The following is a 20,577-nucleotide window of genomic DNA, read 5'->3' on the forward strand; positions in this document are numbered from 1 at the left end:
TTTATCGACTCCATTTAAATGATAAAGAAACTGAGATTTGGGGCTTCCCTGGTGGCGCAGTGATTAAGAATCTGCCTTCCAGTGCAGGGGACATGGGTTCGATTCCTGGTCCGGGAAGATCCCACATGCCGCGGAGCAATTAAGCCTGTGTGCCACAACTACTGAGCCTGTGCTCTAGAGCCCGTGAGCCACAACTATTGAGCCCACGTGCCACAACTACTGAAGCCCGCACGCCTAGAGCCCATGCTCTGCAACAAGAGAAGCCACCGCAATGAGAAGCCCGTGCACCTCAACGAAGAGTAGCCCCCACTCGCCACAACTAGAGAAAGCCTGTGCACAGCCACGAAGACACAACGCAGCCATAAATAAATAAATAAATAGATAGATAGATAGATAGATAGATAGATAGAAACTGAGGTTTAAAGAGGTTAATAACTCATCCAATATCATCTAACCAGTAAGTGGCAGTGCTACACCTAGTGACTCCAAAAGCCCATACACTTAACCACTAAGCAAACTGTTATCTTTAATTACTGACCAACTACTATGTGCAAGGCACTGTATTAGGCACAACAGTAAATAAGACAAAAATGTCCTCAGTATCATGAAGTTTCTAGTTTCACAGAAGGGACACATGAAAAATGTTTAAGTATTCCTTTATTATAGTTAAAATATTTATTTTACCATGAAACAAACATATCGATAAGCCTTCTTTAAAGTTTCTGTAGACCAGCTAGAATAAAGATTTGTCTCCTGAACAACCAACAGATCAAAGAAAAAATTAAAGGGGAAATAAAAACGTTTCTTGAGACAAATAAAAATGGAAAAACAACATACCAGAACTTGTGGGATACAGCAAAAGCAGTTCTAAGAGGGAATTTCATAGCAATAAATGTCTACATTAAGAAGCAAGGAAGATCCCAAATAAACAACCTAATTCTACCGTAAGGAACTAGAAAAAGAAGAACAAACTGATCCCAAAGTCAGCAGAAGAAAGGAAATAATCAAAATCAGAGCAGAAATAAATGAATTAGAGATCAGACTCACAGTTATAGAGAACAAACCAGTGATTACCAGTGAGGAGAGGGAAGGGAGGAGGGGCAATAGAGGGGTAGGGGATAGAGAGGTACAAACTATTATGTATATAATAAGCTACAAGGACATACTGTACAACACGGGGAATATAACCAATATTTTTTAATAACTATAAATGGGGTATAACCTTTAAAAATTATAACTCACTATATCGCACACCTGAAACTTATATGACATAGAATACTATTCAGCCATAAAAAATGAGAAAATCCTACCATTTGCAATGACATAGACGGACCCTGAAGGCATTATGCTAAGTAAAATAAGTGAGACAGAGAATGACAAATACTGTACGATCACTTATATGAGGAATCTTAAAAAAAAAAAAAAAAAAAACCCTCATAGGAAAAGAAATCAGACTTGTGGTTACCAGAGGAGGGGAGGGGAGGGGAGGGGAAAACTGGAGGAATGTGGACAAAAGGTACCAGCTTCCAGTTATAAGATAAGTAAGTACTAGGAATGTATGAACACTGCTGAATGATACATAAGAAAGTTGTTAAGAGAGTAAATCCTAAAAGTTCTCATCCCAAGAATATTTATTCCTTTTTTTCTTTCTTTTCTTTTTATTTTACCTATATGAGAAGATGTTAGCTGAACCTACTGTGGTAATCATTTCACAATATATGTAAATCAAACCATCATGCTATACACCTTAAATTTATACAGTCATGTATGTCAATTATTTTTCAATAAAACTGGAAAAAAATAAAAGTAGTAACTTGAAATTTAAAAAAAAAAGATTCCTGGGCATGGAGATTCTAAGTATTTCCTAGTCAATACTTAACACTTGCTATAGGGAAATTTACTCTTCTGATCTAACAGTTTGGACTTATTCCTTCTTTAGCACAGGTTAAAAATCTACATCTTTACTCCTCAATTAGATAATCTGTAAGTAAACTGTGAACCAAATACTTGATGCAATCAAAAGCAAGTTGGTAAGAATATTCTTAACGAGTATTTTAAAATTGGTAAAGAAAAACTTTAATTAACAATATACTGGATTGAAAACAAGAGGTTTTGGATGGCACGAAAACCAAAAAGGATTCAGAAGAAAAAGAGATTATAGACATCTATGCTGGTACTGGCACACTGATTTTACATCATTGCTATCTAAATTCAACAACAAAATGTTTTCCATGCTTCCAAGTTTTCTTTCACCCCAGGCTATTCTTTCCTACTACTATCAAATATCCATTCCACCCCAACTTCTTCTTTCTCCCAAGAACTGACTTTTCCTGCTTCATATACTACATATCTTCCCAACCAGTCCCCTGCTTATATTCCCTGAAAATACATTTTTCACATTCCCTTTATACATGTCATACAATTTACCTACACCAACCATTCCCTAACCCAACTCCTAGCCATTCCTTCAGATTCAGTTCCAAAGTCACCTACTTATAAAGCATTCCCCAAACTGATGCCTCTATACCCCAACTCAAGTTGGTTACTCCTTTCTCTAAGATCCTATTTTCAAACAATATTGTTATTACTATTATTATTTGCTTACATGCCTTTCTCTGAAAGAAACTCCTAGAAAGGCAGTATGATGGTTTTTAAAAAACCACGCATGCCCCAATTCAACTTTTTATCACCAGATCATGGCACATGAAAGGTACTCAATATTTATCTTGATAATGCACAGATCCAGACTAATTTCAAACTTAGGAAAGGGAAAGTGAGAGGAAAGACAGAACTATGTAAAACAGCAAATTGCAGGCTTCCCTGGTGGTGCAGTGGTTAAGAATCCACCTGCTAATGCAGGGGACACAGGTTCCAGCCCTGGTCCAGGAAGATCCCACGTGCTGTGTGCCACAACTACTGAGGCTGTGTTCTAGAGCCTGCGAGCCACAACTACTGAGCCCACGGTCCACAACTACTGGAGCCCATGCACATAGAGCCCATGCTCCTCAACAAGAGAAGCCACTGCAATGAGAAGCCCTTGCACCGCAATGAAGAGTAGCCCCCGCTCGCCGCAACTAGAGAAAGCCCATGTGCAGCAATGAAGACCCAACACAGCCAAAAATAAATAAATGAATTTATAAAAAAATATAAAATAGCAAATTTCAAAAAAGACTTCCTTCTAACTAGGATCTTGTGAGACTAACTATATAATACAAACTCTTTCCTACATTATGGGCCTCTACTCCTTGATATTCCTTCCTACTTTCACAGGGTGACTACTCTGTCATAAATTCTATTAATGACTCAGGATTGCCTTCTTCAATTTAAATATAATCTTGTTTTTCTAAGCTATACAAAATCATACCATTTCTTTCTTTCCTTATTTATCAAGAATGATGACCTGGGCTTCCCTGGTGGTGCAGCGGTTGAGAATCTGCCTGCCAATGCAGGGGACACGGGTTCGAGCCCTGGTCTGGGATGATCCCACATGCCGCGGAGCAACTAGGCCCGTGAGCCACAACTACTGAGCCTGCGTGTCTGGAGCCTGTGCTCCGCAACAAGAGAGGCCGCGATAGTGAGAGCCCTGTGCACCGCGATGAAGAGTGGCCCCCGCTTGCCACAACTGGAGAAAGCCCTCGCACGGAAACGAAGACCCAACACAGCCAAAAATAAATAAATAATAAATAAATAAGCTCAAAAAAAAAAAAATCCTTTAAAAAAAAAAAAAAACAATGATGACCTATTTCCCTGTATGCATACTAACAAATATCCCAAGTACCTATTTAAGAACAGACTGATTTACGATTCTTTCCTTCAATATCTAGCAGTGTTTTTACCATTAAGGCTGGGAATGTGTATTTCTAGGTTAAGAAATTAATTAGTACTCAGCAACAAGATACCTATGGCTAGAACAGTTCCTAATACATAGGAGATATTCAGTAAATATGGGAGAAAGAAAGAGGAAAGAGAAAACCAAGGGGGAAAGGAGGAAGTCTGGTACATCCTGTATTATTTGCTAATTTATTTGTCACTCCAAATAGACCGTTAACTTCTAATCGGCAGAAACTGTGCCATTTTCACCAACATATATCCCCAGTGCCTAGCACAGTATCTAGAACATAACAAGCTCTCAGTATCTATTTGATAAATGAGTAAATCAGGGGTCAGCAAACTTCTTGTAAAGGGACAAAGTTATATTTCAGTAAATATTTTATGCTTTGGTAAACAGTAGATATTTCATGCTTTGTGGTCCACATACTCTCCGTAGCAACTTCTCAAAACTCAACTCTGCCATGGTAGCAAGAAAGCAGCTATAGATAATAAGGATGGCATGGTTGTGTTCCAATAAAACTCTGTTTATAAAAACATAAGGTATTTTACCACAATTTAAAAAAACAAAAACAAGGTGGTAGGCCACAGTTGGTCGAGCCTGGGATGAATGAATGAAGTCAGACTCACAGATGTAAGGATTTGCTGAACAAATGGAGGGAAAGAAGAGAGGGAGAGAAGAGGAAAGGAAATAGGGAAGGAAGGAAAGATGCATGATATCTCTGCCTAAGGAATATAATAAGAAAAATAAAAAGAGCTGTACTTGGGAAAGAAAAGCTATGAAACATGCATTTTCCCCCAAATAACTAAAACACATAGTATACTTTTTCAAGTCGAAAGATGTGATCTCTTTCTAAGCGTTCTTCTGCTTGTTTCAAGCCTAGCCTCTGCTCAGGTGTCAATGTAGATTCATCTATCACAGTGGCATTTTCTAAATAGTCCATCTCTGAAGAATTTTCTTTATTAGATTCATCGTTCTTCATTTTACCTAGAAAAGGAAGCAATCACTTAGTTACTATCATCAGAATTGGTAAATTAAAATTTTTTTAATAAAAAACAGACATTCAATTTATACACATACAGAAAAAATATTCTTCCTTTATGTTTTCCTTCATTGTGCATGTTGGTATACCTATGTAAAATATAAGTAAAAGATATACATGATATCAAAATTCACAAAGAAAACTCTACTTCATGGGTCAAATGCCTATCTTCTTCCAACCAATCTATATCAAAAAAGACAAATATGACTGAGACTCACTATACAAGGGTAACATAACATAACCATTTTGTCGAATCTCTGAAGTAAATATGATATAAAGCTACTTTAAGTCCCAAAGATGACTCACTGAACTGAAGTCACTTCAGTGACTTTATCACTATACAAAAGAAGCTAAAAGAACATATATACTCCAGACCACAGACTCACATGAGGCTCCTTCTTTGCTTTCACTGAACTCATGGATATCTCCACCACACCAATATTTTTTCTTTGCTTCTCTGCCTCCTAACTAGATTGTGATCTCTTTAAGGCACAGACTATGTGCTTTCTTTTCAATCTTTGCATTTCCAGCACCTACCAATATATACTTAGAATACAGTAGGTTGCACCACCAGTGTGATTTTTTTAAATACAAACTGAATCATGTTACTCTCTTGCTTAAAATACTTAACAGGCTCTCATGGAGTTCAGAATAAAGTTTAAACTCTTTAACATATAACACACAGTGCTTGCCCTCTTCAAGGCAGTCAACAGTTTAAATACAATAATCCCAAGTTGTAGTAAGTGCTATAAAGGAAAAAAACAAGCAACTGAGAGGGAAACAAACTTTAGATATGGGGGTCAGGGAAGGCTTTTCTGAGACTTTAAGCCAAGACCTCACAAAAAGAGAGCTAAGTTGTCTATATCTCTAATCTTATATCCTGCCCTAACACTTTTCACTTCATTCATACCAAATGTGCTAGAATGGATCACTGCTACTCCAAGTATCAATGACTGTACATGCCCTGTTCCCTCCACCATCAAGGCCCTTCCCACTTCAACTAGTTATGTTTACCTGTCCTGCAAAATTCAGTTTAAGCATCAACTGTTTCAGAAGACAGTCTGGGACTTCCCCGGTGGTGCAGTGGTTAAGAATCCGCCTGCCAATGCAAGGGACAAGGGTTCGATCCCTGGTTTGGGAAGATCCCACATGCCGCAGAGCAACTAAGCCATGTGCCACAACTACTGAGCCTGCACTCTAGAGCCCACAAGCCACAACTACTGAGCCCACGTGCCACAACTACTGAAGCCCGTGTGCCTAGAGCCTGTGCTCCGCAACAAGAGAAGCCACTGCAATGAGAAGCCCACACACCACAACAAAGAAGTAGCCCCACTCTCCACACTAGAGAAAGCCTGCGAGTAGCAATGAAGACCCAACGCAGCCAAAAATAAATTAATTTTAAAAAAAGAAGACAGGGCTTCCCTCGTGGTGCAGTGGTTGAGAATCTGCCTGCCAATGCAGGGGACACGGGTTCGAGCCCTGGTCTGGGAAGATCCCACATGCCACGGAGCAAGTGGGCCCGTGAGCCACAACTACTGACCTGCGCGTCTGGAGCCTGTGACTCTGCAATAAGAGAGGCTGTGACAGTGAGAGGCCCGCGCACCGCAATGAAGAGTGGCCCCCGCTCGCCGCAACTAAGAGAAAGCCCTCGCACAGAAACGAAAGACCCAACACAGCCAGAAATTAATTAATTAATTAATTTTTAAAAAAGACAGTCTGATATTCTTTATATTCTCATAGCACCCGCTATTATCTCACATTTTCACAGCAATGTAATTTGTATTTATTTATCTACCTCTTACAATTAGATAATGAATTCCTTGATGCTAATGACCAGATCTTATTCAACTTTGTACCTTCAGATTTTAATACAATGCCGAGACCAGAGATGACAATAGTGTGTTGAATAAAGAAATTGATTTGGATGTATTTAAAAGCACTTCTAAAAGTAAATGCTCATAGATAATCAATAAACCTCTCCTCTCTGCCCCCAAAAGCCACTCTAGGGCTTCCCTGGTGGCGCAGCGGTTGAGAATCTGCCTGCCAATGCAGGGGACACGGGTTCGAGCCCTGGTCTGGGAAGATCCCACATGCCGTGGAGCAACTAGGCCCGTGAGCCACAACTACTGAGGCTGCGCGTCTGGAGCCTGTGCCCCGCAACAAGAGAGGCCGCGACAGTGAAAGGCCTGTGCACTGCGATGAAGAGTGGCCCTCGCTCGCCGCAACTAGAGAAAGCCCTCGCACAGAAACGAAGACCCAACACAGCCATAAATAAATAAATAAATAAATAATTTAAAAACCCTGCTTCCTTAATTATTAAATTAAAAAAAAAAGCCACTCTACATGCCATCTACAAGAAACCCTGAAATTCACTTCTCTTTTGATAGCACTAATTTTCTGAATAAAAATAGTGTGCCTCTCTCTGGAGGTGATGTGTCTCCTACCACAAGAGGAGCACAAGAGGAATATTATTCAGCAATGAAAAAGAATGATGCACTGATACATGCTACAACATGGATGAATCTTAAAACATACTAAGTGAAAAAAGCCAGACACAAAAGGCCACATGTTGTATGATTTCATTCATATAAAATAGGCAAGTCTATAGAGACAGAAACTAAATTAGTGGTTGGCAGTGCCTAGGAGGAGAGGGTAATGAGTAGTGACTGCTAATGGGTATGGAGTTTATTTTGGGGGTGGTGAAAATATTCATGATTCAGACAGTGGTAATGTCTACACAACTTTGTAAATATACTAAAACCCACTAAATTGTATATTTTTAAATGGCAAATTTTATGGCATGTGAATATCTCAATAAAACTAATATAAAAAGGTAAATAAAAAATTTAAATATGACAGATGATAGTAAGAACTATGGAGAAAAATTAAAAAGGTAAAAGGAATAAGGAGTGCCAGAGGTGGAAGTGAGGTTTGTAAATTTTAGATAAGTGACCCAGCAAAAGGCTCACTGAGAAGGTGAAGGAGGTAAGAGAGCTAGCCATATGGACATCTGGGGGAAGAGTGTTCCAGGCAAAGGAAAAAGCAAATGCCAGAGCCATCAGGTGGACACTTGCCTTCATATTTGAGGAACTGCAAGGATATCATGCGGTTGGAACAGAGAGAAACGATGAGAAGTAGATAAATGAGGGCAGAGAAGTGGAGGGGGGGGGGGGAGTGCCGAAGATCACAAAGGCCACAGCAAGGACACTAGCTTTTACTCTGATATATGGGAAACCATTGAAACATGATGAACAGCAGTAACATGATCTGAATAATTTTAACAGGATCATTCTGGCTGCTATGTTGAAAACACAAGGAAGGATGGTATAAGTGAAAGTAAGAAGACGAGTTAGGTTCTGCTGCTCAAAAGCATGATCCTGACCAGCAGCATCAGCTTCATTCAGGAGCTTGTTAGAAATCCAGTATCTCAGACTCTAGATTTTCTAAATCAAAAATCTCGGAGAATGGAGCCCAAGAATCTGAATTTTAATACAATTCCCAATTGATTCATATGCACACTAAAGTTTGAGAAGCCCAGATCTAGTATATTCTCCCTTCAAATATTCACCAGGCTCACTCTCTCACCTCTTACCTTCAAATATTTGCTCTAATGTCACCTTCTCAGTGACAATTTAAATTTGAAACACCACCACCAGACACAGCTGTTATCATTCCTTATGACCTTTCCTGTTTTTTCTTATGAGATTTATCACTATCTAACTTATTATATACTTTTGTTATTTACTATGTTTGTTGTCTGTCTCCTCCCACTAGAATATTAACTCTATAAGTAAGTATAGTGTTATCTGTTTAGTTCATTGTTATATTCCTAGCAGCTAGATCAGTACCTGCACATAGCGGAGACCACCCAAAATATTTACTGAATGTACAAACGGCAAAAGGAAAAATGGTGGAAGTACTAGGTGGGAGCTAAAGTTGGACCTAATGGAGATTAATCCACTAATCTTTTGGCAGCACTACACGGTTTGTGGGATTTTAGTTCCCCGACCAGGGATTGAACCTGGGCCCTCAGCAGTGAGAGCCTGGAGTCCTAACCACCGGACCACCAGGGAATTCCCATATAAATCATTTTTTGGTTTTTTCGGTTTTTCTTTTTGTGGGCCACACCATGTGGCATGTGGGAATCTTAGTTCCCCGACCAGGGATCAAACCTGAGCCCCCATGCTGAAAGCGCCAGAGTTTTAACCACTGGACCGCCAGGGAAGTCCTAAAACATACTTACCTATTTGGTAACAAGTGTTTTTTTGTTTGTTTTATTTTGGCCACACAGCTTGCAGGATCTTAGTTCTTCAACCAGGGAACGAACCCATGCCCCCTGAAGTGAAAGCATGGAGTTCTAACCACTGGACCGCCAGGAAGTCCCTCATTCTTATAAGTTTGTTAAAACAAGTCTCCCGAAAGGACCTCTACTTGGTCTACTAGCTTCCTTAAGCTATTTCAACTTGTTCTCCATGTTAACAAATAACAAAACTGCATTTAATTGGAGAAATAATAAAAATAAAGGATATTCATTGCCATTGCCTGCCTACTGTGTCAGGGACTACATGAAACACTCGACTGAATTATTTCACTTAACCTTTACAACAAAGGCCGCCGCATCTCCACATTTTAAAAAATGAGCAAACTCAGACATATTTTAAAGGATAAGCAGCTTATCCAAGATTACAAAGTTATTAAGTGGGGAAGATAAGATTCAAAACCTATGAAATTTTACTCCAGAGCTCACAATCTTAACCACCTCACTCTGTCACCTTATTTTGTCACCTTTTTAAGAAAATAATCTTTAAATCATATTTTTCACTAATTCAAGTGACCAGACCCCTGTAGCTGATCTTATGCACCAGTACTTCCCAACTTCAATCACATACTGTCATGTTTAGATCTGCCATATCTAAACACTAGCAGTACTATTATTTATTTGATATTGTCTTTAAATTGACTTACTTTTTTGGGCCTTGTCCTAAACCATATCTATGAAATTATTAACATTTTTTCTTACATACAAAGGTACCTCTATTAAATTACAAAAAAGGTTTGTCAATAAACCATCTTCTGTGTACCACCAGAAATAAAAAGAAGCTATTTCTGAACTCTTTGTCAGTATTTCTCAAAGTGTGGTAAATAATGATTTAGAAATAGCTTTTTCTGTTTATACATCAAGAAAAGGTTTTATTCTTTTAGCCACAGAAACATCAGGAAAAAAGACTGCCAAGGAAAATTCATTAATTTAAACAAAATTAGGATTAAAGTACTCAAAAGACATGGACAATATTTATAAACAATTAAGTAACACTAAGATCAAGATCTCATAAGAAAATGAATTTTACAATGATAATTCTCAAGTAAATTGCAACAGTGTCCTATTGAATCTGTTTCCAGTTTTGCTCCTGTCAAAGAATTTGCTGAAAAGATAAACATATATATTTATATATATATATACATGATCACAGTGCTACCTTGGTTAAAACTCTTCAGTGGCTTCTCAAAACACTCATAATAAAGTCCACACTGTTTATCATATCCTAAAAGGCCCTTTACTTTCCAATTCTTGTGTGCCTTTTCAGCTGCATCTTTTGCCACATTCCCCCACAAGTCCCTGTTGCAGTCATACTGAATCTCAGTCACACTTGCAGTCTCACATTTATATCATGCATTTTCTCAACCCAAAGTCTAAATACCTCAATTAAATCATGTACTTTCTCGATTCTAAGTTTTTGGCGCTGAACTAAATTACCACCTTACTTATCTGTATCACCCTCACCTAACTAGAAGCTTCCTTGAGGTCTGGGGCTGTGTTTTTTTGGTTTTCCACTGTAAACACATGCGTGACATATAATGGGAACTCAGTACATACATGTTTGGTGAATGAATGAGCAATGTATTACCAGGACCATTTAAAAGAAGAGTGAGAGAGAGAGAGTGTGTGTGTGTGTGCGCGTGTGTGTGCGTGTGTGTGTGTGTACACATCAACTATAGGAGCCACTAAATTTGTATTTGCACAGGCTTTGTATCTCCCATAGTAAATGTTTTCAACCTAAGACCCATATTATTAATGTCCTTTTTGTAGTTAAAGTAGTTAAAATCAAACTAAGGACAATCTAAAGAACATTAATATTAAAAAATCTCTCCAAAAATGTGACTTGTGGAATAATCTAATTTGTACTTACTCAAATCATCCGATATGTCTTCAGTTCCTGAAGCACTATCATCAGAATCACCAGTATTATCTGTACATGTTTGTTGCTTCTGAGATTGTTGTGAGTTTTCCAGAGCAGATTTTTCTCCCTCTGCAACATCAATATTCACTTTGTCCAGAGAAGTAAAGGAGCTTGGAATTTTTTTTCCAATCTGCTGTAATTCTGTCTGTCTCATATTTTCTTTCAACAGTAAACTGGGTACCTTCTCAGCTTCTGCTGGTAAGCTGGGCACCTTTTCTGATTTCATCTGAGAACCAGGTGCTTTTTCTGCTCTCCTCTGTGAATTAAGTGTCTTTTCTGCTGCTGTTGCCTGTGAGCTGGGTGCCTTTTCTGTTTTCACTGGTGAATTAAGTGACTTTGGTGATTTTTCTGTTTTTGCCTGTAAACTGGGTGCCCTTTCTACTTTTGCCTGTGAAACAGGTACCTTTTCTGCTTTCACCGGTGAATTCGGTGATTTTTTTGCTTTGCAGTGACTTTGATCTCGAAGGACTAACCCCAAATCTTTAGGGCCTGGAACACTGGCAGCATTTACTTTACATGATTTAACTTCTGCTTTTTCTATACAAATATCATTTTGCTTATTTTTTTTACTACTATTCCTATTTGGAGAGTTGGTCCCAATTTCTTTTATGGATTTATCATTTCTAGCTTTCAAAGTTTGATTAGTTATAAATTTAACTGCTTTGCTTTCTTCAGAAAGAGCCCAAGCATTCTTCTTTGGTTCATGATTTTCATTTTCAGAGTTCTTAGACTCTTCCATTATCTGAAAACCTGCTTCCTTCCAATTGTGATATTGTAAAGTGGCAGATCTCCAGTAGTCTGAATTGCTTCAAATCCAGTTTAGGCAAGCAAACTATTGGATTAAAAAAAAAAAAAAATCTGTTATTTAAAATGCAAAACCCATTTCTAAAAAATTGGTTAGACACAAAAAAAACTTTTACAATTCATTCTCAAAACTGAATAGCGGGGCTTCCCTGGTGGCGCAGTGGTTAAGAATCTGCCTGACTATGCAGGGAACAAGGGTTCGAGCCCTGGTCCGGGAAGATCCCACATGTCGCGGCGCAACTAAGTCTGTGCACCACAACTACCAAGCCTGCATTCTAGAGCCCACGCGCCATAACTACTGAAGCCTGCGCACCTAGAGCCCGTGCTCTGCAACAAGAGAAGCCACCGCAAGGAGAAGCCCACGCACCACAACGAAGAGTAGCCCCCGCTCGCCGCAACTAGAGAAAGCCGCACAGCAACGAAGACCCAACACAGCCAAAAATAAATAAAAATAAAGTAAAAAGCTGAAGAGTAAAAAATAAAAAATTTTAAACTCTGAAAACTATATGAGAAGGAGTTAAAATCCACTTAGTAAATAACAGCGAAATCCCCATAAAGGAGGTTCTAACATAATTCTGGCACTATGACATCAAAACAAGGGAACTTCAGAAGTAAAATGCTGTTTTACATTACTCAATAAGAATTTCAACTAAAAGGGAAATAAAACCTGCAACTGATGTACCACAATTAACATAAAAGGAAATGGAAGAAAAATAACACAAGAATTCCAATCTATATGCAACATAGGGAACCAGCTTATAGAAGACTAAGTGGTAAAAATAACAGAAGAACTGCAATCGATATGCAACATAGGGAATCAGTTTATAGAAGGCTAAGTGGTAAGATCTTTCCCACATGACTTTCCTACTAAATACTACCTATTTATACCGCTAACCTACTTCTAACTTGACGCTCTAAACATGGGGAACCAACGTCAACAGACTTCCTCCAGCTCCAAAGTACAAAGCAGTTTAAATAAATTCTTCTGAGGTAAGAAAATTTTAAAAAACCAACAGGATCCCAGAGTTTAAAAGTTATAGTAATATTCTGTATGATGATACATGTCATTATACATTTGTCAAAACCCACAGCATGGATATCCCTAAGAGTGAACCCTAAGGTAAACTACGGACTTTGGATGATAATGACGTGTTAACGTAGGTGCATCGACTGTAACAAATGTAGCACTCTAGTGCAGGGATGTTGATAGTGAGAGAGGCTATTCCTGTGTGGGGGAAGGGAGTTACATGGGTACTCTGTACTTTCTGCCCAACTTTGCTGTGAAACTAAAACTGCTCTAAAAGAATAATAATGTTTAGAAAAAAGATAATAGAAAGAAAAAAAAATCAGAATCCGTTTTGTTCTAAAATATAATAGGAACTATTACACTTTTACCACAGAGCACAAACTATAAACAAATGAAAATACTACATTTTGTTAAATAATTTCTATACTAGAAATAGCTTGTATACTATATATTACGGAAATCAGGATTTTTTTTACTTTTCACTTTGTCCTATATGCCTTAAATTCATACTTAAATTCATGACTCTAAACAAAGATTAATAACATGAATAAAAATTAGAGTCAAAAAAGCAAACTGCATGTAGCATCTTTGATTTTACTTGGTTAAATCTGGGCAGTCAAACACCTCTAAATCATATAACTATATATCATACAAACACAAAAATATTATCTAAATTCAAAAGCTCAGAACACAATTCATTTACCCCTATCTATTTTATGCCAAAGCATATTTCCAAATAAAAGAAAAAAAGAAATTAAACTTACATAGTTATGTCTCCACTGAAATACCTTACTCTACTTGGACCTAGCTTTTATAATTCCTGTTGTAGTACAGTCCTCTACATTCTCTGCCTTGATCTCCGTCCAGATTAACATTATCTCTTATTTTAAAAAGCCTACTAGATAGATAAGCAACAAGGATATACTGTGCAGCACAGGAAATTATAGCCATTATTTTGTAATAACTTTTAATGGAGTATAATCTCTAAAAACACTGAATCACTATGCTGTACACCTGTAACTAAAATAATATTGTAAATTAACTATACTTCAATTAAAAAAATTTACTAGGTGCTTCTTCTAAATTATTTTACAAAATAATATTTAAAGAAATTATGATAATTAAAATTTAAGCCAAAACCATATTAGATTTTCACCATTTCTTTTTTTTTTTAATGTTTAGATTTAAATCTACTTTTTTTTAAAAAATTAATTTATTTATTTTTGGCTGTGTTGGGTCTTCGTTTCTGTGCGAGGGCTTTCTCTAGTTGTGGCGAGCAGGGGCCACTCTTCATTGCGGTGCGCGGGCCTCTCACTGTCGCGGCCTTTCTTATTGCGGAGCACAGGCTCCAGACGCGCAGGTTCAGTAGTTGTGGTTCACGGGCCTAGTTGCTCCGTGGTATGTGGGATCTTCCCAGACCAGGGCTCGAATCCGTGTCCCCTGCATTGGCAGGCAGATTCTCAACCACTGCGCTACCAGGCAAGCCCCATTTCTTTTTTGAGTAATATTATTTTCCAGTAAAAAGCTGTAGCACTTTTATCTATAAAAGAATGTTTTTGCTCCTGGTTTTTGGATATTTAAATGTATTTAATAGATTTTTCTTTCATTATTCTTGATAAAGTTTTTTTTTTTTTTACATAACTGTCAAAACAGTTGTCAAATACATCTAACTTCTTGTAGAAACTGCTGCAGGTTCCTAATTTTAAAAGTAATAATGGGTTCTATTCTAAAAGATTACTTTAACTTATCCAGTAACCAAAATATTTTAAATTTTCTAATGCTATTCTATGATAATGACTAGTAATTTTGTAGATGTCATCTCACTGACAAAAGCCTAAACAAAAAAGACTTGATACAGCAATGCTGATCCACAATTCTGTTTATAAAACTTTTTAGACATACTATTCCTCCATTCAAAAATAAAAAAAAAAAATCAATCTATTTAATACAGATAAATGCTAGTGAGGAGTTAGACTCAGAAAGTTGCCAGGTTTCACTTTGAGTAATTTGTTTCACATAACTGAAATTACATTTAAGTTTTTAATTGGAATAATGTGTTATGAAAAAAACAGACCATAGTTATTTTCTTTTTTTCTTTTAATTTATTTTCTTTGTTAATTTATTTTCTTTATTTGGTTGCACCAGGTCTTAGTTGCAGCAGGTGGGCTCCTTAGTTGCAGCATGCATGTGGGATCTAGTTCCCTGAGCAGAGATCAAACCCGGGCCCCCTGCATTGGGAGCATGGAGTCTTAACCAATGCGCCACCAGGGAAGTCCCTATATTTATTTTCTAATCTTCCCCATCTTTTCTTATATGAGTAGCAAATGTCCTCTTACTTCCAAAACAAAGTGTGGTAATTTCACAGCAAAATTGCTATTTTTAACTTTTTCTTTTAAGCTATCAACAGTATAAAATTTTCCCCAGGGGCTACCCTGGTGGCGCAGTGGTTGAGAATCCGCCTGCCAATGCAGGGGACACGGGTTCGAGCCCTGGTCTGGGAAGATCCCACATGCCGCGGAGCAACTAGGCCTGTAAGGCACAACTACTGAGCCTGCGCGTCTGGAGCCTGTGCTCCGCAACAAGAGAGGCCGCGACAGTGAGAGGCCCGCGCACCGCGATGAAGAGTGGGCCCCGCTTGCCGCAACTAGAGAAAGCCCTTGCACAGAAACGAAAACCCAACACAGCCAAAATTAAATAAATTAATTAATTAAAATTAAAAAAAATTTGTTTAAATTTTCCCCAAAAAGGTATGGTTCCTAGAAACGAAGTTTTCTCTGAGAAGATAGTGTTTTGAAAACAAGGTTCACTGCTTCCCAGTGCACACTCAGCAAAACTGGTTGAATCAAATAAAAATGTCAGACCTACTTTCTAGTTCCTGTTTATATTTTCAGAATGCAGAAAATACGTATTAAATGAGATTCTAACCTTATATAACCAATTATTAACAAGAAAATACAGAGAATTTTTAACAAATTTATTTTAAAAGTGTTTGAATATTGAAAACAATAGCATTTAGAATGTATTCCATTTCATTTTTAGTAAATCATTAAACATCAGTCCATTTTCTACTTCTAGGTCTAATCATGTCTTCTATCCTCCTTGAATCCTTACCATCAATGTCTACCACAATTCTAGGTACTTAGTAAACACTCAAAATCACTAGCAATTAAAAGAACATCTACTCCAGCCTGATGTCTTTACACCACTCTTTACCTGCTGCAAACTGAAGTCTTTAGCAGAAATTGGAATTGTTTCAAAGAGAAGTTTTTGATGTCCTTCTGTAATTATCCATCATTCAACTGGCAGACTGACCTACAAGGTTCGGGGCCTGAGTCTTGTAAGAGTTGTTTGGATACACTAGCTGAGAAAGTTTACCTGAAATAACTGTTGCATAACTAATGGAAAAGCTAGTCACAGAAAGAGTTACTGCTCAAGTAACCCTTCATAGGACAGACAAAGGAAGCTACTGTAAAGCATAATTATAGAAAGTTATCAGAAGCTCCTACTACTTTGGAAAAAAAAATTACATAATCAACCAATTTCAGCTAAGGCCTCCAACCCCTGAGGCCCACTAGCTACTTACTGAGTGACTTTAAACAAGAGACACTGACCCTCTCTGAGTCACAGATTTCTAAACTATAAAGTGAGTGGCTGAACCAGAGTCTACTCCATCTAAGATGTTATAATTCAATGCAAATCCTGAAACACAGTGATGCCAATGTTATATTGGTTCTGATAATTTTACAATTATAGAAAATTAGCAGGGACCTCTCAGGCCCCATGAAGACACAGCATTTGTATGGATGCTAACTAGACTTACGGTGGTGATCATTTCCCAATATATTCAAATATTGAATCATTATGTTGTACACCTGAAACTAATATAATATTGTGTGTCAATATTACCTCAATTAAAAAAAGAGAGAGGAAAAAAAAACCCAACATAATGCTCTCCTATAGGAAAAGAGCTTGCTAAGCAAAAGGAGTCCACATAAACTAGACTCCAGAGACTGAATTATTATACATGGTATGTGCTTAATAAATTCTAAATTAATTAAACATTTTCAAAATTACTAAATTCTTAATAATTATAAAATCTGGTATTTGCAGTTGGTTATTTCTAACACCGAAATACTAGCAGTAATAAACCAAGCTTAAAATATTGATTACCTTTAAGGCAATAGTTCTCAAATTTTATCATTCATTAGAATCACCTGGAAGGTCCCATTCCCAGAGTTTCTGATTGAACAGGTCTGGGATTGAGGCCTGAGAATTTGCATTTCTCACAAGTTCCCAGGTGATTCTCATGTGGCTAGACTGGGAACTACACTTGAAAAATCAATGCTCTAAGGAATGTTTCTGAAAGTAGAAGTGAAGGAAAACCAAACTCTTCTGTACAATCTTATACACAAGATTATAAGCTCCAAGAGGTAAGAAACCATTTCTCATTTTGCTTACCATTATATCTTCATCGCCTATTACAGTACCTAGTTCAAAGTAGACACTCAATAAATTTGTTAAATGGATTAATAAAAACTTAGCTGAAATTATTTTTAATTGTTCACACTTTAAAAACAAAATATAATAGATCCAAAAGATATTTAATTGCCTCATACTTTATATTGTCTACAATGTAACTAGAAAGTGTCTCGCTTCCCAATCCATCCCCTAGCCTCCTACCACCCAGGGTGGCCTGGATAAGTATGCCTCTTTCTATGGACTTTGTTCTTACCTTTCTCATAGTACTTAGCACTTAACACATTTCATGTGTTTACCTCCTATTTAGACTACAGGAATTTTTTTTTCCAATGTGCTTCTTATAAAACAAATACACTTACACAGTTGAAAAAGTAAATGGCAAGGCAAAACAGCATTCTCCTACCAACTACCAATCTCTCTCCTCAGAAGCAACTACTGTCAACTCTTTTAGCTGTTTCTTCTGAGATTTATCTCCATATTTCTAAATTACATGCTTAAGCTGATACTACCTATTTTGTTTTAGATTTAGGTACTATCTACTGACTTCCTACAGACAGAATTGTACACACACTTATGTTCCCATCCTACCACCATCCTCCCAGGATGACTATAATATAATATGCCAATATTATTTATGGCTGAGCCAAATATACCATTGCACAGAGTTTTCTAGATATCTATCAAAATTCATTTTCTCCTTTTTCCTAGGCACGTAGCTAAACTACATTTCCCAACCTTCTCTGCAGTTAGGTGTGTCCTTAAGATCAAGTTCTTACCTCCTCCATGCTCTCCCCTTCTCACTGGATAAAATTCTCAGTCACCCATCTTCAATCACATAGCCAACAATTAAATTCCAATCCAGACCAGTAGGTCTTAAACTTTTGTGCACAGGAATCAGCTAGTTCCTAAGTGCAGATTCCGATTCAGTAGGTTTGGAGTGAGGACTAACATTCTGCATTTAGTCTAACAAGCCCAGGTAAAGTCCACACTGTTAGCCCTTGGCCATACTTTTAACTGGACAAAAATCATCAGTGGAACTTGGTACTCCTGAATGACCACACACAATAAACTATTCATCTGGATCTGGTGACTACTCACCTAGCAACTATTACATGAGACAGAAATAAAACTGTTTCTTAGGTCACTGTACTATTGGATCTCTTTATCACAGGAGCCTAGACTTTTGACTTAAGCAACATATATACTATAATCACATTTCTCTTTTGGTATACTTTTCAGTTTTACCTGGAACTGTCTCACTTCTCTTAAGTTTTTTATATATCTGTCAATAATTCATTGACAGAACTGTAAATCTTCTCTCAATGTCTTCAAATACATCAAGCAACCCATGTGTTTGTTTTTATTGTCGTTTTTCTCTCCTTGGACATCCCATCTGGCACCTTCTGATCACTACTAGATTTCCACCACACTTGTCACCCTGAGACTTTCCTTTTGCTATCATCCTACCAATTCCCATCTACTCTCTCACGCTGACTGACTCTTCTATTTTCCTCTTCCATAAGTTACTCCCTCTTTTTTGGTGTAGCATATCCTCCAGTAGCTTTCTAAGAAAGAAAACAAGAAAGGCATTAAGAAAGTAATTATGCCCTACTTCTGACATTTCATTTCATGTAGAGGGACAACCATTATCACAACATTCCTGATTTCTTTCCACTCCACTCATTCCTTTCCTAAGGAGATGGGGTAACTTATTTCATCATTGAGTTTAGAAAAATGATCTGGGCAAAAGTTAGCACCTTCCTCTCTCCTTCCTCTTTGCATTCAGCTGTTCTCAGGAAAGAAAATTCCATTCTCTCATTCATACTCTAACATTACAGTTGCAAGCCCCACACAGGGCCTGTCACTGTTCAGCTCTGCCTATGCCTGAGTGGTTAAATCTGTCTATTTCTGGCATTGAGTATTAGCAAGCCACATGAAAATATAAGTCCCATTCTCCAATGTGAATCTTATCCATAATAAAAATAATATTCTGGTCTCCATATGCTTCCTTTATCTCTCCCAATTTGTTCAGAATTCAGGAAGGGAAAGAGAGTGCTATTTATTGGGCTCCCTTAAGCCCCAATAGGAGATAAGTTTTATAAGACTTTGTATGCCTGAAATGTCTTTATTCTTTCTTCATATTTTGTTTAATTATGTTTGAAATTCTAGGTTAAAAATCATTCACTCAAAATCTTACAGGTATTGTTTCAACAATTTCTAGTTTCTAGTGTTACTACTGAGAAAATTATGGCATTCTTATTCTCCATCTCTTTTACTGAACTGTTTTTTTTTCTTTATGGAAACTTTTAGGATATTCTCTTTGCCTCAGTGTTCTGTAATTTACAAGTGATAAGTCTTAGTATAGATATTTCTTTATTCATTTTGCTGTGCATTCAGCTGGCTCTTTTAATCTCTAACGCAAGTCCTTCACTTCTGGAAATTTTTTCCATATTATATCTTCCATAAACTTCCTCCCTTTCATCTTCTCTGCTCTTTTTCTAGAGCTCCTATTAATTGAACTTTAGGCCTCTTACACTGATCCTCCAATTATCTTTTCTCTCCATTTCCCATCTCTTTTTTGTCCTTCCTGGGTGACTTCCTCAAATTTATCTTCCAACCCTTCTATATTTGGAGGGGGGGCATGGAGGAAACCTTTCGTATTTTCACTTCTAAAAACTCTCTAATTCTCTGATTATTCCTTTTCATAGCACTCTGATCTTCATCTCTTATTTCTGAAAACACTAACAATTTTTCTGGAACTTTTTTCTGCTCCCTGTATTGTCTGGTTCCTGAGTTCCTCATGTGCTTTCCTTCTTCTCTACCATGCATACTAGCATATGCATAACAGGAGTCTCAGAAGGAAAAGAGAGAAGGGGAAAGAAAAAATACTTAAAGAGGGAATTCCCTAGTGGTCCAGTGGTTAGGACTCCCCGTGCTTTCACTGCCGTGAGCCCAGGTTCAATCCCTGGTTGGGGAACTAAGATCCCACAAGCCGTGCGGTGTGGCCAAAAAAAAAAAAAAATTGAAGAAATAATAGCCAAAAACTTCCCAAATCTGATGAAAGACACAACTACACACATCCAAGAAACTCAATGGACTCCAAGCTGAATAAACTCATAGGAATCCACACCAAGACACATAATTGTTAAATTGTTAA

The 20,577-nt window shown here is 37.5% G+C and overlaps 1 protein-coding gene across 6 annotated transcripts in view; it reads right to left on the bottom strand.

The window, feature by feature from the left end:
• The window catches only part of TUT4 (terminal uridylyl transferase 4), a 148,943-nt gene that overhangs the window by 105,686 nt on the left and 22,680 nt on the right, over positions 1 to 20,577 (bottom strand). For all 6 annotated transcript variants that reach the window (XM_036844951.1, XM_036844941.1, XM_036844967.1 and 3 more), the window contains exons 2-3: positions 11,060 to 11,942; positions 4,653 to 4,816 (exon numbers count right to left, since the gene is read on the bottom strand). In XM_036844951.1, coding sequence (XP_036700846.1) covers positions 4,653 to 4,816; positions 11,060 to 11,849 — 954 coding nt within the window. In that variant the 5' untranslated portion in view covers positions 11,850 to 11,942. The remainder of the gene's footprint in view (positions 1 to 4,652; positions 4,817 to 11,059; positions 11,943 to 20,577) is intronic.

Source organism: Balaenoptera musculus, chromosome 1 (assembly GCF_009873245.2).
Source record: "Balaenoptera musculus isolate JJ_BM4_2016_0621 chromosome 1, mBalMus1.pri.v3, whole genome shotgun sequence".
In the NCBI taxonomy this organism is placed as follows: Eukaryota; Metazoa; Chordata; class Mammalia; order Artiodactyla; family Balaenopteridae; genus Balaenoptera; species Balaenoptera musculus.